At 39.9% G+C, this 24809-nt stretch overlaps 1 protein-coding gene across 1 annotated transcript in view; it reads left to right on the top strand.

The window, feature by feature from the left end:
* LOC149459988 (uncharacterized) overlaps nt 1-24809 on the top strand; it is a 161151-nt gene that overhangs the window by 108721 nt on the left and 27621 nt on the right. Inside the window, exons 4-10 of the mRNA XM_089680313.1 lie at nt 1235-1333; nt 4421-4562; nt 4648-4826; nt 13346-13351; nt 18511-21520; nt 21635-23065; nt 23753-24459. Of these exons, the coding sequence (XP_089536439.1) occupies nt 1235-1333; nt 4421-4562; nt 4648-4826; nt 13346-13351; nt 18511-21520; nt 21635-23065; nt 23753-24459 (5574 nt within the window). The remainder of the gene's footprint in view (nt 1-1234; nt 1334-4420; nt 4563-4647; nt 4827-13345; nt 13352-18510; nt 21521-21634; nt 23066-23752; nt 24460-24809) is intronic.

Here is a 24809-nt window from a genome sequence, read left to right as displayed (position 1 = left end):
AAGAGAAGTATGGGATTTTTTTTTAAATCATACTTACCTAGGCGGGTGCAGCATTGACCCAATGCTATCTCTGTACCCTGCCGGCTCTAAGGCTGAGAACTGAGCTATCAGACACCGCTGATTGCCCAGTTCTCCTTGCTCTGAGCAGTCACCACTGTCAGCTCTGGCACTCCCCCGGCACTCACTGGATCGCTGGGCTGTGGAGGGGGCAGGAGCGGCTGGCTCAGGCTCTCAGCGCGTTGCTGAGGGGTTGTGCCAGGTGCCGGTCCAGGCTACTGGGTGGATCTTGACCATTTATTCACGATCTTTCCCCAGAATGGCTTGGGGACCGCTCTGTGATGTCAGCTGACAGTGGGCTTTAGCTGAAAACGGGTCACAGGAGTGCAGAAGGAACTGCATTTCTGTGATCGACAGGAGAAATACAGCCAAATGACCTTTGACTGTACGCCGCCTTTAAAAAATGTTTAATGTACAGTATATTTTTATATCTGTAAATTATTGAACTGGCCATACACTATGCCAATTTCAAGTGGGTGGGTGGACTTGTTGACAAACAACCAACATTTTTCAACTGGAAAATGGAATGTATTTAACTTCTTCAAACAGAAGGTTCAGTTGGGCTCTAATGAATCTAAAATCAGAGCAATTATTGATTTTATTTCTAGGAGAGCTGGCATGCACTGAGAGTCCTGTTCAGGCTAAGGCCTTACGGACATGGAGCCTTTAGCCACAGGTGCTTATACAAGTGAATGTGGCAGTACATGTGTAAATACAGATGACTTTTACATTGGCGTTTACCTGCGCATAAAGAGTATTTCCCCAAATACAGTGCATTGTACATACATGCATGGATAAACACACATGCAGAAGCCATCAGTGTTTGCAAGCGCACAGCCGTGTACAGCCATTCACTTGTATGGTCAGCTTTTTGGAGCACTAAAAGCCTTTTGAGCGTGTAAATATCCATGTGCATGAGGCCTAAAGACCTTTGTCAATGGGCTTTGTTGGACAAAGGCAGCATGCTTTTGAAATCTCTTCGGGACACTTCTGATATCATTCAGAATTCACTGCAGGTGCACAGGTGCAATTGTCCTACATTCCCATAGACTTGCATGCCAAGCGGAGCAGTTATACAAGCCCAAAGACACTGGCTCTTGTGTATATTTCCAGTATGTACATCAATTTTCATATTAGTGAGGGATAATTGTTTAAAGCAATATGCTTGTTTTCACAGGGCAGTTCCATATATGCAGACTCCGAACATTCCAGCAGTATAAGGAAGACCTCCATTATACGAACCTCACATCCTTTTGCAAAGATGATGGACTCAGATGTAAGTACAATTTAATAATGAATGTCCTGAAAATCTGGACCATCTGGACCATTAGGGTCACTTTGCCGGGCTGTAGATTTCTTCTCAAGGTTATCTGTGGAAAGATGTGTGAAAGTCCTAACTTGTTTCCAAATGTTTTGTGATTAGTAGGGTTAGTGTAAGGCCTTATACGCATATATCCCTAAAAACTCTACATTATTATTATACAGGATTTATATAGTGCCAACAGTTTGCTCAGCGCTTTACACTATAACGTATATAGTATAGTATTTTATGTACTATATATGTTGAGTTTTTAGTGATATTTTGCATGCTATGAATAAGGCTTTGTGAAGCCGAAACGCTTCAGTTTATGGATCCTGTATTTATGTAACCAATAAAGATTTCCATTAAGAAGCTTTTCAAGTTTCCGGCTACTTGTATTGTGGATATTTGCTGTGAGGAGTGGATGCCTTAGCCAGTGCATCGGTCTCCTGTCTCTATGTGGTGAATAGAGCAGTTGAGCTTGGGTAAGATTTATTTTTAATTTCCTAAAGGTGCCCGGTGCACAACAAATCCACAAGCAATGCTGATATTATGAAGTGCAAAGCTACATTATACATATATATGAAAACATAGCAATATCCAGTACTTATAGTCTCTTATTCTCCAAAAGAAATGTGCCACAATCTTAACCACTTCCTGTCCGGACACTTTTACCCCCTTCCTGTCCAGGGCAATTTTCAGCTTTCAGCGCTATCACACTTTGAATGACAATTGCGCGGTCATGCAATACTGTACCCATATGAATTTTTTACCATTTTTTTGAGACAGATAAAGCTTTATTTTGGTGGTATTTATTCACCTCTGGGATTTTTATTTTTTTTGCTATGTAAATGAAAATGTCCAAAAATTTTGAAAAAAGTGTTTTTCTTATAAAATTTTGCAAATAAATAATCTTTCATCATAAATCTTGACCAAAATGTATTCCGTTATATTTTTAGTAAAAAAAAAAAAAAAAATAGTTTATAACCAAAAATTATAATTTTTAAACTTTTAAATTTTTATTGTTTTTTTATATTATTATTTATGTTTTTTTTTTTTTTTTTTTACATACTGTCACCCTAGCAGTACAGTGTCACCATGGTAACACTGTACTACTTGTGGGGGGTGATGAAGATTTTTTTTTTTTTTTTTACAGTGATTGCTTTTACACCCATATAGGATGTAAAAACAATCATTTCTCTTTCTCTCTGTCTGCATTCTTGCAGCCATTGAGAAATACTGAGTGAGCTGTGATTGGTCACACCTTGTCACATGGTACAAGGCTGTTGTGAATAGCCTTGTACCATGTGACCTCTGTGATCATTCACAGATTTCACAGGTAGTAAGCAATGATGTCACAAGTGACATCTTGCTTACTACTTTGCATGTGATCACTGATTGGCTAATCAGTGATCACATGATCGGGACCTCGTACAGAGGTCCCGCCCGACGATCGGTGTTTCACTCTGTCCGGAGGGCACCGGATCGCGGTGCTGCGCGCTCCCAAGGAGCGCGCACAGCTAGAAAAGGCGGGTGCCGTTTATGAAGGGCAACCCGCCCCTGGAGTGCCACCGCCCTGCCGTTTATAAACAGCAGGCGGACGGCAAGTGGTTAAATAACATTTCAAGTGATGTTCTAAACAGAAATTGCAGCACTAAACAATCCATAAACATATATACAATAAAGTGCAACAATATAAAATATCATATACAAAAAATGAAAGTCCACTAGGGCTTTGCTGAATAAATGTAGATTATAGTATAATGAGCTATATAGTCCTACTGTCCACTGTTCGGAATCTTCACCAAGTGATCCAGGACCAACAGGAGTGTCAACCTCCACCAATGGCTGAAATGAAAACTCACCAAAAGATGTTGCTATCTAAGACTAGAACAGCAATATATGCTTGTATAATAGTAAACTCACAAGATGCGATCCGTGCAAAACAGCGTTGGGTTGTTGGCGTTATTGCTGGAAGTTGTACCGCCATTTCTAGTGTCTGGCAGCCCCTTATGTGAGTGAATACACAGCGACTTTTATTTCTTTGTTTTATTTAGCTACTACAAATTATATCTGCACTTTTGTGCTCTATTATTAAAACTACACTATGAGAAATTATTGTTGGTGGTTTTTGGAGGATTAGAGTGCATGTACTGACATCTGGTGGAACGCGATGTGAGGAGGATAATTAACTTTCCTGGTGTATTGGGGGAGCAAACCTTATGGCAATGGCACGTATTGATGTGCCATCCTGGAGGAGTTGGACTGCCTGTGCAACCTTTGTAGGGTCCAGGTATCGCTTCATGCTACCAGTAGTGACACTGACCCTAGCCAAATGCAAAACTAGTGAAAAACAGTCAGAAAAGATGAGTAGGGAAAAAAAATGTCAGTGGTCTCCACCTGTAAAACCATTCCTGTTTTGGGGGTTGTCTCATTGTTGCCCATCTAGTGCATCTGTTGTTAATTTCATTAACACCAAAGCAGCTGAAACTGATTAACAACCCCCTCTGCTACTTAAAAGACCTGATCAATATCACAGGAATTTCATTGACCTTGATGGTATATTCTGATTAAAAAGTGTTTCTTTCATTTTTTTTGAGCAGTGTATATATAATAAGTAACACTAATTTATTGCTTGTTTTGCATGTATATATATGATACGCAATGATAGCACTTTTCAATTGCACACACTGTATACAGTATGATTTATGTTAAAGGTGGAAAACAGAGTAATAAATTATCCTGGGGTTTAATTATTTTTTTACCTTTAACTAGGGTTTTGATTTCATATACATAACATTCAGAATATCAGGGGATATTCTAACAGAGCAGCTGAGCTAGCCCTTTTTAGCATCTCCTGGTGCAGACAGTTATTTGAAATGTCTACAAGGGCTGTTTGACTTGAATGCTCAAATAGAAAGGAGAGTAGATGTGGTTTTCTAACTTGCTTGACCAATGATCCCCGACAGCAACCCACTAGCTTAGTCACTCTCTTCACGTGTCTATGGGTGCCTTTAGAATAAAGATTATTAGATAATTCAACATTTTTTTTTTATCTATTAGGAACCAATGGAGGTGATTTTATGCACCGAAGTGGAACCTAATGGAAAAGGCTTCACTATAACTGGAGGTGGAACAGAAGGCATAATCGTCTCACAAGTCACAAAACAATCTCAACATTCAAACATCTTCTGTATTAAAGAAGGTAACACAATTTTATCTCTTTTTACGGACAAGAATTTTCTTTAAAAAGACAAAAAAATGATATAATTATTGTCATCACCCTGCAGGAGATCAGCTATTAAGTGCAACAATCTATTTTGACAACATCACATATGAAGATGTCATAAAGATCCTTCAGCATTCTGAGGCGTACAGAGTGGAGTTCCAGCTAAAACGTAAGCTGGGAAAAGAAGACAGAGAAAAAATGCAGTCTATTGTACAACCCAAGAAAGAGAAGTCAACACAGGTACAATCCTCTCTGTATTAATTGTCATAGTTGTAGAGTCGTATTTAGTAAAGATGTAGACTACTACCGCATACACATGCATTTATTTAAAGGGTACCTCCATCCAAAGTGATGCATTGTACCTTGGATGGTAGAAAATAAAACCTTTACAGTCCCCTTTGAATCAGAATCTGAAATCCCTTAAGTTATTGCATTCTTTCATTATTCTTCATCTTCTAATTTACTTGGACCAACTATAAATGTCACAGCCATTAGATCCTTGTACCATAAGTCTGATATATCTGTCTTAACTCAGGAAGTCCAAGTAAGTACCCAAAAGTGAGAAAATAGCTTCGCATAGATTAGTAATGTTAACAAAAAAGAAATATATAAAAGCCAAAAGAAAACCACTCACATTTTACAAGTGCATAAGTAGCGCTAGCATCAGGATACAACTGCTCGATAGCCTTATGTGGGAGGAGGCTAAAAGATTCTCACCCACCACCAACAATATCCACCAGTGGAAACTCTTTTGTTTTTTCCAGTTTGTCGGATTGACTATACAGAATATGTCACGGCCATTAGCATCCTTTACCTTGAGACTGATATATCTGTCTTTACTCAAGCAGTTAAAGTGAGTACCCAAAAAGAGAAAAAAAGTTTTCCATATTGTCGTAAGGTTTTATTACTGCTCCTGACAAAGGCAAAATGCCAATATGTGTCAAGCGCTGACGTTAACACGCACGCACGTAGCTGGCTGTGGCGATTCACTGGAGTTTTTAAAATGTGAGTGATTTTTTTGGTTTTCATGTTTTTAATAAAGCATGACTACTTTAATGTACAATAAGTTGTTTTGAGTAGCTGTTATTGGTTTACTTTACATTTTTATTTTTATGTTAATTGAGCTTAGTGTTTTTCACAAGCTATCAACCATAATGCTGTGGCTGCATTTGTTTTCTTTTTTTTTATTTAGGCTTTTTTCCTTTTATTTTCACCTGGTAATCCAGTTATTAACACACTTCCTGACTTAGAATGTCTCCACTATGGATGGAGGTACTCTAAGACAGGATCAACAGGTAAACATAAAGGGAAGAAAAGCCTAAAAAAGAAAAAAATGCAGTCACCATATCAAAGAATTTCTAAGCCACAATATAATAATTTTTTGTTTATGGCTATAATACCACTTTTAATACCGCAATTTTATAATTGCAAATAACAAGTGGATTAGCCCAATTAGAGATATTTGCCTTTTGCATTTCTTCAGATAGATCACAGCAATAATATACTACGCCCATTAATATTCAAATGACCAATGAAAGATCACAGCAATAATATACTGGGTCCATTGACAAATGACTTTAAAAGATGGGAGTTGATAAAACCAACAATAAACCACTTCCCCTTTGACCTTTTAGGAGAGTGTATCTACAGTACATACAAGCGGGGCTTTATTTCAGCGGGAATGTAGGAGAACTCTGCTGGGTGTGCTTGAGGATCTAATGATGCTGACTTCTGAGGGATCTATTGTTGCTGGGTGGGAATCTATTGCTGTGGGTGGGTCTATAGTTGCTAAGGATGGTCTATTGTTGCTGGTGCAGGGTCAATTGTTGCTGGGAGGGATCTACTGTTGAGGGATTGGTCTATTATTGCTGGCTGCTCAAGGGTCTGTTGACGCTGGCTGCTGGGAGGATCTGTTGTTGCTGGGGTAAATCTATTGTTACTGGTGTGGGGGGGTCTATTATTACTGGCTGCAGGAAATCTATTTTACTTTTTTTTTTGTTTTTCCTGTTATCATTAATAAATTCCATACAAAATTATACTTGTTTCTGCATTCTCTGAAAGGGGTGGTATTGGGAAGTGGGTAGGGGGTGGAACCAATGTGACAGAGCTTGGAGGTGGGTACCTGTGGAGACAAGAGCTGACTCAGAAGAGGGAGTACCTGCACCTATTCTCTGAGAAGAAACTCTGTGTACAATAGGCATGCTAAATAAAGTCCCATAAAAAGAAAAGAAGTGGGTTTACATAGGAGAGTTCTACCCAGTTATCTATCTACTCCTTTACAAATAATCCTTTAAGCGGAGTTCCACTCAAAAGTAGAAGCTTTGCTTATTTGCCTCCTCCACTGCCATATTTGGCACCTTTTAGGGGGAGAGGGGAGCGGATGCCTGCTCTTGACAGGTAGCCCCTCCCACTTCCGGCTCACTTCGCCTTGGCAAAGTGAGCCAGACGTTCAGCCCCCTCCTTCCTCCCGCAGTCTCCTGGGAACCTTCAGAGGTGCCAGAAGACTGCCGGACCAATGAGAATGCGCAGTGTGACTCACGCATGCGCAGTGGGCACCTGGCTGTGAAGCCGTAAGCTGTCATAGCCTGGTGCCCCCAGTTGTGATGCCGGCGCCGATAAGAGAAGAAGCAGAGAATGGACGGCGCGGGTGAATTCATCGCTGGACCCTGGGACAGGTAAGTTTGTGTATATTAAAAGCAGCTACAGTTTTTTTAGCTGCTGACTTTTAATAAACACAAAACTGACTGGGACTCTGCTTTAAGTATTATTATTTCTGCATAAAGCATAGGTGATGAGCAAAAGCATCTTTGTATGAAACAGGTGAAAAGGGTCATTGCTGATCGTTTACACCGAGCTAACACATATATACCTTCTTCTTAGGTGCCACGGGTTTGTGGTTGAAGTGCTTGGAAACCAGAAAGACTGGCTTTCGATCACATGATCACTGTGATTGGCTATCCATCTCTGTATAGTCTTTCTCCTTTGAATGAAGAAAAATATTCATTGTGGAAAAAAAACAAAAAAAAAAGTGGTCATTATTATTATTATACAGGATTTATATAGCGCCAACAGTTTGCTCAGACGGATTTGATTTGAAAGTCTTCAATATTTTCAGACTGTAGTACAACCCACCAAAAGAAATGGCATGAGCTGATTGGACAATATTGGCTGGTCATGTGCATCTAAATTAACGAATGGAATGAAATTCAAATGCATTTATTATCTGAATTCAAATTGTTGAACGAATTTGAAAATTTAATTCATTTCCCCATGGGCTCGAATTACTATTACATCATGTGATGTCTTCCACATGAAACAAATGCATTCATTAATTTCGTTATAACATTTTTTTTTTTAATTGTAATTGTATTTTTATTAGGATTTTTCCAAGAAACAAGAAAAACCAAACAATGAAATAGACATACAACAGTGGCTACTGCATCCATTAAGTTATCCACAGAAGGCAATAATAAAAACTACAGTGAGAATGGAGCAGTATCATGGAGAGTTGACTATAACCAAAATCATTTCCGCAAGGAATTATAAGAAGAATCATTTGAGTACTGTCCGTGATACTTTTTTTATTTGCACTAACAAACAATTTTGAGGACAAGCTTTTGGGGAGTGTCCCCTTCTTCAGGTCAAAGCAGTACTAATCACAAAGGTATAGCAGAATGTTAGAAGAGATGTAGGGGATAAAACTGTTGGATAATGATTGAGGAATCCCATGTCCAAATTCAGGCCGTTATCTCGTGTCAAATAGAATTATAATTTTTAGTTCAAAAGTTTTTCTTTCCTGAATGGATTTGAAATTTCCTTTAAGAACTAAAATATTGAGGTCTCCCAAAGTGTGGTCTGGTTGTGCGAAATGGTGTCCCACAGGTGTGCAAAAGTCATCTTCTTTATGTTCCTTGATGGTATGTCTGTGCAAATTCATCCTTGTTTGCAACTTCTGTCCTGTTTCGCCAACATAAGATCCTTTGTTACATTTTCTGCACTGGATAAGGTACACAACATTACTGGAGGTGCAGCTGTATGAACCGGAGATATTAATGATCTCTTTTGAGTGTCAGACACTTTTTGATGGATTGATTTGGTTGCACAGTTTGCAGCGTTTTTTATTGCATGGTTTGCTCCCATTATTTGTGACATCATAATCAGAAGTTTCCTACTGATTAGTTTATTTCTGAGGTTGGGGGGTTGTCTGAAGGCCAGTATTGGTGGTTGCTGGAATATTTCCATCAGAGTTCCATCCTCTGTTATGATGGGTTGTAAATCTTTGATTATTTTTCTTATTCCTTCTAGTGCTGGGTTGTATGTGGTTACTAGAGGTACACGGTTTGTTTTTTTCTCTTTGTACTGAAGTAGATTTTCCCTTCGGGTTCTCTGGTTCATACAGCTGCACCTCCAGTAATGTTGTGTACCTTATCCAGTGCAGAAAATGTAACAAAGGATCTTATGTTGGCGAAACAGGACAGAAGTTGCAAACAAGGATGAATTTGCACAGACATACCATCAAGGAACATAAAGAAGATGACTTTTGCACACCTGTGGGACACCATTTCGCACAACCAGACCACACTTTGGGAGACCTCAATATTTTAGTTCTTAAGGAAATTTCAAATCCATTCAGGAAAGAAAAACTTTTGAACTAAGAATGATAATTCTATTTAACACAAGAGATAACGGCCTGAATTTGGACATGGGATTGCTCAATCATTATCCAACAGTTTTATCACCTCAAGCATGACTGCCTCTGTGAGTGTTGTCTCCCTCCCCCCCCCCCCCCAGACTTTGCTTTTGCTGTGTCTTATCTCTGTTCTCTTCTTATTTTTTTTTTCCCATCCCCTACATCTCTTCTAACATTCTGCTATACCTTTGTGATCAGTACTGCTTGGATCTGAAGAAGGGACACTCCCCGAAAGCTTGTCCTCAAAATTGTTTGTTAGTGCAAATAAAAAAAGTATCACGGACAGTACTCAATTGTTTCTGCCGCAAATGCACTAATACAGGTACAATCACCTCAAGTAAGAAGAATCATATAATACATATGGCAAACATAGAATGGGTATCATAAATCAACTGGAAGGCACACGAGGTACATTGTGATGGTCGAAATCAAAGGGCAGCCAGTAATCTAACCGTAAGGCAGGACACGCTCAGGGCAAAATTCAGAACTATCCCAGATATTCCAGACTTTTGTAAAATTTGTAAGTGAATCTTATACAACAGCCGTAAGGTGTTCATTCCTGGGTATTTCAGCTATGGTAGTTATGAGTTGGGAATTTTAAGGGGGGTATTTGGATAACCAGCAGAAAGGAATAACACTTTTGACTGCAAGTAAAATAAAGCCATCATTCTCTTAGCATGTTTGGAGATGCCTGGATACCGCAGGCCAAGTAAAAATTATATGGGGTCTAGGGGTGATTGTACATCTAAAAGGAACTGTAAAAGAGTCCGAGCAAAGGACCAAAGGGGTTGAATAATGGGGCATTCCCTGAAAATTTGATAATGAGTGCAGACCGCACCACAGTATCTCCAAGAAAGATGAAAGACCAATGCATTATGTGTATGCAAAACATCTGGAGTCTTATACTAAAATAACATTATCTTATAAGCTGTCTCTCTCTGTGCCAAATACGTAGACACCTTAGCAGAATGTTCCCAAATCTTTGACCAAAGAGGAAACAGAACTGTATTATTTAATATATTGGTCCATTTTCGCATGTAAAAGTGGCTAGACAAGTACATAAAAGTTCAAAACCCCTAAGTTTATAAAGGGTTAGGGCTGGAGCTTTTGAAAGGCAGTAGTGCTTAATTTGGAAATATGAATAAAAAAGCTGTTTTGGAATAATAAATTTAGTTTGTTTCCCAGCAAAAGTTTGAAAGCTGCGAAAGGTTGGGTGTACAAGGTGTCTAAATTGGAATATTCCAGCTCGAGACCAGGGAAGCATTCAACCATATGATAATCTGGAATATCCAGGTAAAAAGTATATTTATGATAGGAGGGCATGGACAAGAGAGAGAGAACTGTGCACATCTTTTCCATATAGAGGTTAAATAGCATTGGAGAGAGACATATAGCTCGCAATTGGGAGATGGATTTGCAGAGCGGGGACCATATCATAGAACATGGGTGCACTGGGCTCTTGATACTCATCTCAATTTCTGACCATCTATGAGGAGCCATATGAGAGGACCAAGAAATTACAGTTCGTAAATGAGATGCATAGTAATATTTGAGAACATCAGGTGCTCGCAAGCCTCCTCTAGATCATAGCGTCAGTATGACTGTTTTGGCAATGCGATGGGAGGAGTTACCCCATAAAAAATTGAGAAAGGAGCATTGTATTAGTTTAAATTGGGCCATAGGGATGAACACAGGCAGAGTTTCAAATACATATAAAAGCTTTGGGAGTATAGCCATTTTCAGAACATTGATTCTTCCTAAAAGAGAAAGTGGGAAAATCATCCATTGCTTTAAAAGCTTGTTAATTTCTAAAAATAAATAAGATATATTGCTGTTGCGCTTATTATTATTATACAGTATTTATATAGCGACAATAGTTTGCTCAGCGCTGTACAATATAATGGGAGACAGTACAGTAACAATACAATACACAAGGGGTTTGAGGGCCCTGCTCCTTGGAGCTTACAATCTAGGAGGGAGGGGAGAGTGGTACAGTAGGGAATAGCTGTGGGGGATAGAGTGGTGGGAAGAGCAGAGGAGATCAGCAATTAGGTGAGGGCTGGGTAGGCTTCTCTGAAGAGATGGGTTTTCAGGGTGTGCCTAAAGGTGAGGAGGGTAGGTGACAGTCTGATGGATTGGGGTAGTGAGTTCCAGAGGATGGGATCAATAGATATTCATGCAACTTTGATAAATATACGCTGCAGTCCTAATTTGTGAACCAATAACTCAAAAACAAACAAAATACAATGTGAACTTGTAACTTGTAATTGTAACATTCAGTCCCAATACGAAAAAATAAAATGCATGGTGTTGAATACTAATTGGTGACCTTCGTGCAAAAAATTACAGGTGCTCCTCTGTGCTCAGTCGGTGCCTCACATGGATGTGCACTCACCATTAGCCATGGACCACCTATCTCAAGGTTGGCCTTAAGCGCCAGGTTAGGGATTAGCCCAATGTGTGATGGTAAGAATGGCACCAATATTCATTCCTGGGAATCATGCGATCTGGTTAATAGTAACCAATAGGATGATGACCAGCGTCGTTACAAATTAGTGTAGTTTCAAACGAGCCTTTTTAAACTTTCTCCTCCCAGGCAGTAAACCAAGTTTCAGCATGTGAACAGAACCAAAAGCAAACATCCCATAGTGTAAAACCATAAAAAACATTAATGATGGGGAGAAATTATAAGAATAAAACTCACAAGCAAAGTGCCCATAACCTGGCATTCCGTGTATTCAGCCTTGCTGCCTGTGAATAGGAACCAAGATTACTGCCGCATCCCAGCGTGTGTTCCAAAGGGCGAAAATGACGTCAGTGGGAGTTGCGTCATCAAACCTCGACCGGTTTCGATCAATAGATCGTCATCAGTAATTTTTTGTAATTTATACATTTTTTTGGGGGGCGTCTAAAGTAAGAACTAAGGCAGGTTGTTGTGTTTTGTTTAAAAGATCAATGAGATCTATGGTTTGTCTAGTCTTATCACCTGCGTACCTTGTGGGGACAGAGCCCACTTGGTCTTTATGTATCAGTGTTGCAAGCATCTGGGTAAGTCTGTTTGCTATGATCTTAGTGAAAATTTTATAATCAGATTTGAGTAAGGCAAAAGGATGATAGTTGTCAGGGATGAAAGGATTTTTGTCCGGAATGGGTATAGCTGAGATGTATGCATGAAGAAATTGGGGGTGGGGGACAGTGCCTGCTATCAATGAGGCAAAGAGGTGTAATAGATATGGGGATAAAATTGGGAGGAAGGATCTACAATAGGAGTATGGTAACCTGTCAGCACCGGGTGACTTGTGGGTTGGTAAGTGTTTTACTACCTCTGCTAGTTCTTTAACAGTGATATCTGCATTCAGTTGAGAGAGATTCTTCAAATTTCTCTGGAGTGAAGAGAAAGTAGGGGTCAGAATTAACACATTAATATAATTTATTATAAAATCTCAGAACAACTGGGACATAGATTGGGGGCAATAGGTCGGGTAACCATCTGCTTGAAGCAGGTTATCTGGGAAAGAATAAAAAGGGTGAGGTTTAAGTTTATTGACTAACATTCTATGGGGCTTGTTAGCATATTCATAAAATGTTTGCTTTACCCAGAGCAGAGATTTGGCAATTTTATTCATATCTATGGATGTGATGCAGTTGCGCAGTGAAATAACTATGTGCAGGAGGTCCACCAAGGGGGAAGCCAGGGGTAAAGTCTCCTCCATGTAACTGAGATAGGAGAGAGGAGCATTGGAATAAAGTCTCCGTGTTCAGCCGAGACCCTGTTGCTATACATAGGCCTCCAAAAAAAGCCTTATGAGCTTCCCAAAGGGTGGAGACCTTGGGCACCTTTCCCGTGTTAAGTTGGAAAATTCTAACAATTGTTCTAACAATTGGACAGATATTGTTGAGTTGCGTAACAAGTATTCATTTAATCGGCAATGACAGGATGTAATGACATTAGAAGATAAGATAAATTCAGAAGGATAGAAGAGTGGTCTGACCAGGTGATAGGGTTAGTTTAAGAGGCGACCACATGTGTTAATAGGGGGGCAGACACAAAAAAAATAGTCCAATCTAGAATAAAGTTTATAGGGGGTGTGAAAAAAAGTACACTGCTCAAAAAAATTAAAGGAACATTTTTTAATCAGAGTATAGCAACAAGTCAATTAAACTCCTGTGACACTGATCTGGTCAGTTAAGTAGCAGAGGGGATTGTTAATCAGCTGCTTTGGTGTTAATGAAATTAACAAAAGATGCACTAGATGGGCAACGAGACGACCCACAAAACAGGAATGGTATAACAGGTGGAGCCCACTGACATTTCTTCCCTACTCATCTTTTCTGACTGTTTTTCATTTGCATTTGGCTAGGGTCAGTGTCACTACTGACAGCAAGAGACGATACCTAGACCCTACAGAGGTTGCTCAGGCAGTCCAACTCCTCCAGGATGGCACATTAATATGTGCCATTGCCAGAAGGTTTGCTGTGTCTCCCAGCACAGTCTCAAGAGCATGGAGGAGATTCCAGGAGACAGGCAGTTATTCTAGGAGAGCTGGACAGGGCCATAGAAGGTCCTTAACCCATTAGCAGGACCGCTATGTGCTCCTTTGTGCAAAGAGGAACAGGATGAGCACTGCCAGAGTCCTACAAAATTACCTCCAGCAGGCCACTGGTGTGAATGTCTCTGACCAAACCATCAGAAACAGACTTCATGAGGGTGGCCTGAGGGCCCAACGTCCTCTAGTGGGCCCTGTGCTCACTACCCATAGAGCTTGATTGGCATTTGCCATTGAACACCAGAATTGGCAGGTCTGCCACTGGCGCCCTGTGCTTTTCACAAATGAGAGCAGGTTCACCCTGAGCACATGAGACAGACATGAAAGGGTCTGGAGAAGCCAGGTAGAACATTATGCTGCCTGTAACATCATTCAGCATGACCGCTTTGGGGGTGGGTCAGTGATGGTCTGGGAAGGTATATTCATGGAGGGACGCACAGACCTCTACAGGCTAGACAATGGCACCCTGACTGCCATTAGGTATCGGGATGAAATCCTTGGACCCATTGCCAGACTCTATGCTAGTGCAGTGGGTCCTGGGTTCCTCCTGGTGCATGACAATGCCCAGCCTCATGTGGTGAGAGTATGCAGGCAGTTCCTGGAGGATGAAGGAATTTATACCATTGAATGGCCTCCACGCTCGCCTGACCTACATCTAATAGAACACCTCTGGGATATCTTGTTTCGGTCCATCCAACGCCACTAGGTTGCACCTTAGCCTGTCCAGGAGTTCAGTGATGCCCTGGTCCAAATCTGGGAGGAAATACCCCAGGACACCAATCGTCGTCTCATTAGGAGCATGCCCCGACATTGTCAGGCATGCATACAAGCACGTGGGGGGCCATATGAACTACTGAGTACCATTTTGAGTTGCTGCAATGAAATTTCAGCAAAATGGACTAGCCTGCTGCATTATTTTTTCACTTTGATTTTTGTGGTGTCTTTCAGTCCTCTGTAGGTTGATAATTTTCATTTCCATGAAACGATGGGGCATCCTTACATTCCTAACACATTACCCAGTTCACATTAGTATATCCAGCATGATACTTTTCCCCATTGAGATCTGATGTGTTTTCAAAGTGTTCCTTTAATTTTTATGAGCAGTGTATATTGTTTACCAATGGGATGTTTCACTCTCCATGTGTTCAAGAGATTATGAGCTGTAATTAATTTGTGGAAAAGAGTGGACAATTTATGTACTCTGGCCAAGGGAGAGGATTGGTTCAATGTTCGCCTATCTATCAATGGAGACATGGTCATATTAAAGTCACCACCTACAGTGATAAAAGGTTGAGAAACTTTCTGCAGTTTATCAAAAACTTCAGTAAGAAATGAGACTTGACCTGAATTGAGTGCATAAATGTTGACCAAAGAAAGAGAACAGTTCATGTACTCCAAGTCCAGGAAAATGTATCATCTCTCAGGGTCTAAGGTAGAAGATTTAATACTCATAGGACATGAACATCTAACCAATATTGCCACTTCAGCTTTTCCGGAAGGATCAGAAGCAACGTAGGAAGTTGGGAAGTGTTTAGAAGCAAATGTAAGCATGCCTCTCTTGACCATGATCACATCAGAAGACAAGGATTTAAACTCTTTCAAGGCTAACCAACACTTTTGAGTTTAAACCCTTCACATTATATGAAGGTATATGTAATGCCATGATTCAATATATAAAGGATACACATAATGTGGGGAGTAGGGAGAGGTAAACAAACATAAAAATGAGCAGGTAGGCATACATAACATCAAGAGATGCAGAGTTAATATGTTCGGGTCAAAAAGGGACCCGAAGAAAAAGAATAAACAGAGCAAAATGCCTGAGAAGCCATAGCTACTCAGGAAATATACGCCTAAGCCTAAGACTTTGTAGAGGAGCATGGATACCTCTGACATCAGGCATAGGAGGTCCTCGTCACTATCCGATGAAACTGAGTCAAAAGATGTGTAACCTTCAAGGGGAGAAAAAACAAAGGAAAACAGATTGACTAATGCAAGTCATTACTCATCTCATGGGTTAAACAAAATTTTCACATTTGGGAAATAGCCTTAATCAGAGGAGCGTTATAAACGTAATAAAAAGGTGACATTACAGTCGGAATCCCCCATAGCAGTCAGGGAGGATGTCTAGCAAAAGAAGCCTGTTGAGGAGTGGAAAGAGCCTTCTGATTCTTTTGCTTATCAGGGGTCCAGATCTTGCCCAGGGCAACTGCTGAACGTGGTGTGACTGGAGGTGGCAGTAGATCTTCTTCAGGGAGTGGTGGTAAGCCCAGGTTACGTAAGAACACCTCACTTTCCTGGAGATCTCTCATGGAGTATTGCACACCATCTTTAGAGGCAGACAGGCGAACAGGGAACCCCCATCAGTAAATTATGCAGTGATTTTGTACATGGGTGGTGATCGGTCGAAGTTGACGTGTTTAGCCAAAGTGATTGGAGATAGGTCACTATAAATCTGAATCTTATCACCTTTATACTCTAGGTGAGTTTTGTTGCATGTAGCAATGGTGAGAGCCTCCTTGCTTTCATAATAATGAAAGCGGACTATAATGTCTCTGGGGTTTGCTCCCACAGGTGGTTTGGGAGCAAGAGACCTATCCTGTCCAATCGTCAATGTCCGGAATGCGAAGGGCCAGAGTAAAAAAAAAGGCCCAAGAGGTAAGGACACAAAGATGTATGTCACTGTCACTTACCTTACTGATTCTGGAACTCCCTGGATCTGCAGGTTTTGGAGCCTTTCTCGAGCCTCCAGGTCCTCCTTTTGCATTTGGAGTTGAGAGAATGTGTGTTTAAGTGCAGCATTATCATCTTCCAGCACATTGACATATTCTACCAATTCATCAAATTTTGTTCCCAGATTATCACTCACCCAGGTGTGCGATTTCCCCCCCAACCCCCCCCCCCGAAATTCCTCTGCAATATCCTTTGTGATGTTATGGGTTATATTAGTAAGTGGGGCTTGCAGCCACAGATTCAGGACTTCCACCATGACTACCACGGAGGGCTCAATTAGTGGGATTGGGGATACTGCTGCATGTGACCCTCCAATGGCTGTGAGCAGGTGTGTGGGCTCCAGCAGCTCATCCTGCATACTTGAGGCCGGGGAGGCAGGCCTGACAGGAATCTTACCAGTGTCAGGAGAGGTCACGCTTCAGAGTGGGGCAGAGAGGGGTATTTTTGGTACCCAATTTTCCAGACAGGTTGCCCGAAGGAGTCCTGAAGAGTGGCAGTCAACTCCCATGTCTGTAGCTGCTTTAGAAAGCAGAGTGTGAGTCCCAGAAAGCAGACAGGTATCAGAGCAGCAGTATCACACGTCTACCATCTTCAAAGGCCATGCATGCACCCCTCGTTATAACACTTTTTCTGATTCGTTGACATTTGTTACAATGTCCATTCAGAGATTTGGAGATTTTGTATGAAAAACTAATGATAACAAAACAAAACACAGGTCTAGTAAGGGTACAAACAACAAATAATTCACACTTATGTGATATCGTATTTTTGGAGGTGGGTCATGGCAATGGCAAGAAGTTTACAGCTAAGTTATAAAGAAAAAAATTTTTTTTTTACAATTTTGGGCAAGTTTTCCTTTGATAAAAAAAAAAAATCAGTAGATATCCATTGCAATTTATTACCAAATAACATCAATTTGTCCTGAAAAAAAATTATATGCATGAAGGTAAATAAAAATCAGTGTGCAAGAGTCCCTCTAATACTTACCTGAGCCGATTTCGGTCCAAGGGTGTGCATGGGAGCCGTGGATGTCCGGGGTCTTTCCCTCCTCATTGGCTGAGACACAGCAGCTGGAGCCAATGGCAATCAATACCAGCCTGTGAGGAGGAAGCAGGGGGAAGGGCCGAGCCAAGCTCTGCTATGTTTTATGGATGCAGAGAGTGAGGCTCAGGAGTGAGTACGCACGAGTGCACCAAGTCGCTTGCTATGGGGCACTGCTCAGGGGGGAGGAGCCAGCAGCGCCAGAAGGGGAACCAAGAAGAGGAGGACCATTGTTGATGTGTGCAAAACCACTGCATAGAGCAGGTGAGTATAACATGTTTGTTATTTTAAAAAAATCGGAAAAAGCCTTTAGTATCACTTTAAAGCAGTAGTAAACTCTGCTGTAATAATTTCTTTTTAGGGACCCCATGTGGGTTATGCCATAATGTGCTGTTATGATTGGCATATTAATACTTTATGGCAGACTTACCTGTCAAATGGTGCCCTAGGCGCTTCCATCTTCACCCGGTTTTCCATCCGGGTCCCATGCCTTTGGCCTTGAGATAGGCCGGGTAGTAATTATATCATTCCCAGTCATGTGTATGGGTGTCACATTGCCGCAGCACGGATTTGAGCCGTAAATGTTGGCTGAGCTGCTTATGTCTGGCTCAGTGTACATGGCAGCTGACAAGCAGGAGGATGCATTTATGGCAGAAGAGACCAATAGGGCCTCTTCTGTCATAAATACCTGCATATCAGCAACTTTTTCAAAATTGACTTTCTTTCTACTTTAGGTAGTTGTGATATGTATAGTTTTTCTAAGCCAAAGTTTCAAAACACCAGTTCAGGTGTTGTTTTACCTCCAGGCATGAAGTGGGTTCAACAGGAAGAATTGCATGTATATGTAATAAAAACATTTGTCTTTAAATTGACTGTAACCTAATAATGGTGATTCTGGTCTTTTGTCTGTTAGGATGATTCCACCATAATATCTGAAAAGACTGAAGAACAAACAGTTAGAAGAAGAGAACATAAGAAAAAGCGTTCAAAGAAAGACAGACTTTCATGGCCTAAATTTCAGTCCCTGACCAATACTAGGTTTTTAGGCCATCGGCGATCTCGAAGTACATCAGAGACTAATGAAGATGAAACTCTAGACATTTCTTCAAAAGTGACAGAAGCTAACTTGGATGATGATGAAATATTTGTCACAGAAAAAGAAAAGCAATTTCGTCAAGAGTTTTCAGGAATAAATATTCACAGTCAGACAGCAACATTCAACAATCAAGCAACTGGAATGAAAAACAGAAAAGAACCTCATGATAGATCTAAAGAGAAGAAAAGCTTGGACAGCAGCATAAATGTTCATGTACAACATCATGATGTTCCAAAAACAGAGATGAAAAAAGGCTTGTCGCTACACTCCACAATCTCTTCATCTAGTAGAGACACAGCAAGCTTGGAAAGGAAAAACTTACATCCAGATGTTGAAGTCATAATTGTTAAAGAAAAAAATCTACCATCACCCTGCAAGGTGTCACCAATTCAAAGGAGATACGAAAGGGCATCAAAGGAAAACATTGCTACAGCTGCAACTGAAATACCTATAACTCAGTTAACCACAAAAGAAGAATTTCTCAGACCTACTGAGACAAGTGAAGGCCAGCCTGAAATTTCTGATGATGCTTCAAGCCCCACCACAGAAGAACCTTCAGGCTTTAAACAGAGGAAAAGCAAAAAGAAAAAGAAAAAGTTAGAGAAATCCACAGAGCTTCATCAAGAACAGAAACAAACCCTAGATGACTCAGTCAACATGGATGCAGACAAAGAACATTACACAGGTACCTACGAAACCCAGTTCAAGATAGCCAGAGGAGAAAAAGTAAGTACTGACTTCACTCTTTTGCAAAAACCTAGCCATAGAGATGTTTTGGTTGAAAAAAACTCAGTTGCTATTGGTGTCAAAGAATTGCCGGATGACTCTGACAGTAAACTTCAACTACCCATTTTAAAAGGGCCCTCATTTGGTGTCTCACAGCAGGAGGATTCTGATCTTACATTCATAGAGTCTTCTATCAAAGAAAAACCCCCTAATCAACAGTCGGAGGTATTAGGTTGGAAACTACAAATGCCTATTATAAAAATGCCCAAGCTACCCAAACTTTACAGAAAGTCAGTTAGATCTGAAAGTGAAGATCAGTTAGATGCTGCAAATGTGTACATGCTTAAAAAAGATTCATCACTAGATCTTGATGGTCGTATATTGCCACAAACATATGTAAATGAAGATCAATCTGTAGACCAAGTTGGAATTAAGAAACTGAGATCAAAAATGTCTGTTCCAACAGTGGAGGGACATTTTACAGTAGATAAAACAATTCCATTTTCTGTACAAATGGGTCCAAGCAAATGTCAAATGATTAGAACTGATGCAGATGAGAAAGTCTTATTTACTCATGCAAATGTAATAATTGATGATAAGGTAAATATTTCATCAGTAGATATTCAAAAAGGAGACTTAGATACAAGTAAACCTGAAGCAGGTGATAATTATATACAAAATAAGACCCAAGAAATAGTTCTGACAGGTGAGACAGGAGCATTTGACTCAAAGTCATTTGATGTTAAAATTAGAAAGCCAATTGCTTTTGGAAGTGCTTTTCAAAGATCCGAAGAAAATAAATCAACCATAGATATATCTTCAAAGCAGATTTCTCATGTAGAAGAAATCACCGAAGGTCGGGACAAGGGCAGTGCAGATGTAACTTTAGATTATAAAATAAAATCTGCAGATGCAGAAGATGAACACAAGGAAAGCTTGTTAAGAATGCCCAGATTTAAACTTCCTTCTTTTGGTTCAATTACAAAAAGAGCAACCTATCATACAGATGGTAAGATGGAAGTCAAAAAAGATTATGTGGACATTAGAGATGAAGATAGCAGGATAGAAATTCTAGATGACAAAGATAGTGACTTTAAAGATTTACATACTGACAACATACAAAGTGTAGAAAATAAAACAAAAATGAAATTACCAAGAGTTGGGGTTTCCCTTCCAAAATTTAAAGGGCAAAGGGGACACTATACTGTGTCAACAAATGTACAATATGCAAACAATGAATTAGAATATGAAAAATTTCAAATAATGTCAGAAGATCTTAAAAGAGAAAGTAAGATAAATGTTTTAGACACCAATAAACAAGACATATTGAAATATACTGCTACTGATATAACAAATGTGCAAAGAGAGAAAAGTAAGAGTACATTGCCATATATTCAAATGCCAAAGCTAGGGCTGACAAAATTAGGTGGTGCAAATCTTGAGGAAACTAATAACATAATTTCAGACACAACAGAAAGTGCAGGTGATGAGGACATGTCAGAAATTTCAGCTTTGGATACCTTACAAGAGGAACTAAGGGAAAACACAGATTCAAAGAGCTGGAAAATTAAAATGCCTTTTATAAAAATTCCAAAGTTTGGTACATCTGAGAAAACGGCAGCAGACATTTCAACCATCGATCAAACTGCAGATGGAATTGATGGCAAGAAAGAGCATACAACAGAAGAGAAATGTAAAGCTCAGTCTATAACTGAAATAGAAATTTCGAGCACAGATAAGGCAGCTTCCAAATCCCTGGAATTTCCAGAGCCAGACACACAGGAAGTTAACAGAAGGACTGAATTAACATCTGAAGACAGTGATATAGAAAAGTATGGTAGCCCATTCAAACTGCCATCTGTAAAACTACCATCATTCAGTATGAGTGGTCTAAGGGGCAGACTAAGCCGTGAAGAAACTGATAAGGAAAAGTTGCATCCTGTGCTAGTACAGGATAACAATGACAACAATCTGAAAGACTTAAAAATAACTAAGAACAAAAAGAAGAAGAAGAAGGTACTAAAATCAAAGACAGAGAAAGAGGCTTTCAACATAGAAAATCAGGACGTTTCTGAGACCAAATTGGAAGACCAGTCAACTCCTATATCAGCAGTTATAGAAGACACATTAGAAAAAGAAAAAACTGAGTTTGGTGTGGTGATGATGAAGCAAAGTGTGAAAAGTAAGATGCCAAAGGTAGAGCTATATAGACCATTTAAAGCAGAGGTACAGTCTGATTCTCAAGATGTCGATGACATATCAGTTTTAAAAACAGACAGTGATTTAGAAGATAAGTTAATCAAAGTGGCCAGTAAGGAACTTATTGAAAAAACATTAACAATGTCATATATAAGTACAGGTTTACCTGAAATTCTGGATGGAAACATTTATAGTGATGATATAGACATGAAGAGAAAAAATACGGAAGTAAAGACACACGCTGAAGCAAAGCTTGAGGAGCCAGCGAATGAGAGAGAGAATTATACTGACCAGAAACCTAAAACAGATAAAACTAAAAAGTCTAAAAAGAAGTCTAAAAAAGTTTCTCAGTCAAAAAAACCTGAAGTTCAAATGGCTCAAAAGCACGAAGAAACTGACAGTTCTGCAGAAACACAGTCTGATGATGTGAGAGCGGGTGACTCACCAGATGAAGACAGGGGTGTTACTGAAGCAGAATACAACTATTCAGGGGAATTAAGAAGCAAAGGTTACCTTGCCAAAATCAAAATGCCTAAACTGGAAATTGTAGGAACTTCAAGAAAATCTAAATCTAAAGTTGTGAAATATACTGAAGATATACATGAAGAAAAGACAGCAGTAGTGACAGAACCTGCCCATGATCAAAGTCTTGACCTTCAAAGATTTGAAAATACATTTATGGAAACTATTATTGACTTAACTGGCAGTAAGGCATATCATCAAACTGGAGATGAAGACTTTTCAAATAAAATAGAATTTCCAAATGATCAGATGCAGACTATCAGTTTGAATATCACTGAAAACATAGAGGGACAATCTAGCAGTATAATTGATCAGGAAAATCAAATAATGTACTCATCATCATTAGATGCAAATGGAGAAGCCAGTAGTGACCAAAAAACATCACAGGTGGATCTGACGAAAAATTACACTGAGAACAAAAATAAAACATCCACTAGTAAATTTCAATTACCTTCTATTAAAATACCTAGTTTTGGCAGAAAGGGGGATAAAAACAAAATGGGTAAAACAGTAACAGACATTTCACTTGAAGCAAGTAAAGCAGGCACCGCAATTAAAGACACAGCTGTTAAAACTGAAGAATATATTCAACATGACTCTCTTGAAGTGGTTTCCACCATGTTAAAGAAAGAAGAAGGGACATTCAGAGGGAACATGCCCACTTTCAAAACTCCATTCTTTAGCGCCACCGAAGATACAAAAGAAACTTCTGTGCCTAAGTCTGGAGAAGCAGTATCAAAAATTGTTGCAGATACAGCATTACAGAAATCCACAGATGAAATTTCAACTGTGAAAACAGAAGTAACAGCATACGAAGCAGAGAAAGAAGAAACCAAAGATAATGTAGACATGGCAGATAAAAAAGCAGAGATTTCAGTTTCTGAGGAAGAAGTAAAAACTCCAAAAGCAAAAACAGAATCAGATGGTTGGAAGGTTTCAACATTCAATTTGCCAAGATTAGAAGAACACAGAGAAAGTATTGGTTCCAAAATTATTTCTATCACTGCTGATATTGACAGGAATGAGTTAGTCCCAGATGTTCTCCCAGCAGAAGAGAGAGAAGAGGCAGAGACAGTGCACTTGGAAATTGCAATTGAAATGCTCTCAACCAAAGCAGCTGAAACTGAAATAATGGGAGTAGTCCTGGAGAAAGAATACACCGAAGATGAAAAGTCAAAGGCTTTGGATGAATCACGAACAACTATAATGCCTGAAGAAGATAAAGAACTGAAAATGGAGCTGCATGAATTTGGCACACAGGAGATAGAATTTGATAAAGAATCACCTACAGGAGGTGTGACAGCAAAGGGAAAAGCCAAAAAGCATACAAAAAAGATTACAGAGGCTGAAAAAACTGCAAAAACTGAAGATGAAGATGCATTCTTTAGTGCCACAGATATTACAACAAAATCTTCTGTGGATAAGCCCAGTGAAACAGCTAAAGAAGTTGTTGCAGAGAAAGAACATCAGAAATCCACAGAAGAAATTTCAATGGTGAAAGCAGAAATAACAGCATACGAAGCAGACAAAGAAGAAACCAAACATCATGTAGACAGGACAGATGCAATAGCTGAGATTTCAGTAACTGATGAAAGAGTGAAAACTCCAGAAGCAGAAACAGAATCAGAGGGTTGGAGGTTTCCATCATTCAGTCTACCGAAACTGTCATTATTTGGCACATATGAGGTGAAAGCAGAAGTTTCATCCAAAGAAATCCCTCCAGAAAGTGAAAGTAAAATAACTGAGAAAGAGATGGTTATAGAATATACAACCACTACAAGTGAATCAGCTGAGACAATAACAAAATTAGAAGAGCGTGTGTACACCACTGAAACTAGAATGGAGAGCATACTGGTTGAAGGTCAAGAGAAAAAAACAGAAGAAATGCCAACAGAAGAAGGTGACGTTATTGTTTCCAAAGTTATCTCTGCCATCATTGATATTAACAGGCAGGAGTTAGTCCCAGAAGCTCCTCCAGAACAGCAGAGAGAGGGGGCAGAGCCTGTGCACTTGGAATCTGCAATTGAAACACCCACAACTGAAGCAGCTGAATCTGAGTCAATGGAAGTAGTTGTGGAGAAAGAATACACTGAAGGGGAAGAGTCTGAGGCTTCTGATCAGTTGCCAATACCTCAAGAGACTGACCCTGATAAGGAACTGAAAGTTGAGATGGATGAAGTTGTAATAGAGGATGGTGATGTTGATAAAGTATCACCTGCAGAAGTCGTGAAAGTAAAGGTCAAAGTCAATAAGCACAGGAAAAAGATGACAAAGGTTGAGAAAACCATCACAACTGAAAAGACAGCTGATGTAGAAGACGTTTCTCATACAATTGATCTTGATCTAACCACCCCGGAAACTAAGACTGTAGTGGAAGAGGGTGAAGTAAAGGATGTTTCTCCACAAACCCAAGTCACAGTGTCAGTTGATGAAGAACAGGTACAAGTCAGCACACCAACATCTGAGACCACCACAGGTGAAGTAGCGGTTAAAGCTGAAGAAGGTGGCGAGAAAGCAGAGGCTGTAGAAGATATTTCCACTGTCCATACCGCAGTAACAACTACAGTGGTAGAGGAGGAAGAAGAGTCATTCGGATGGGAGTTGCCCACATTGGAAGTTCCACTCTTTAGCGCCACAGATGTTACAAAAGAATCTGCTGTGGATGAGCC

This window comes from Staurois parvus, unplaced genomic scaffold (genome assembly GCF_062004578.1).
Source record: "Staurois parvus isolate SC_StPar_1 unplaced genomic scaffold, SC_StPar_1.0 ptg000239l, whole genome shotgun sequence".
Classification (NCBI taxonomy): Eukaryota; Metazoa; Chordata; class Amphibia; order Anura; family Ranidae; genus Staurois; species Staurois parvus.
This window is presented reverse-complemented; position numbering and strand designations above follow the sequence as displayed.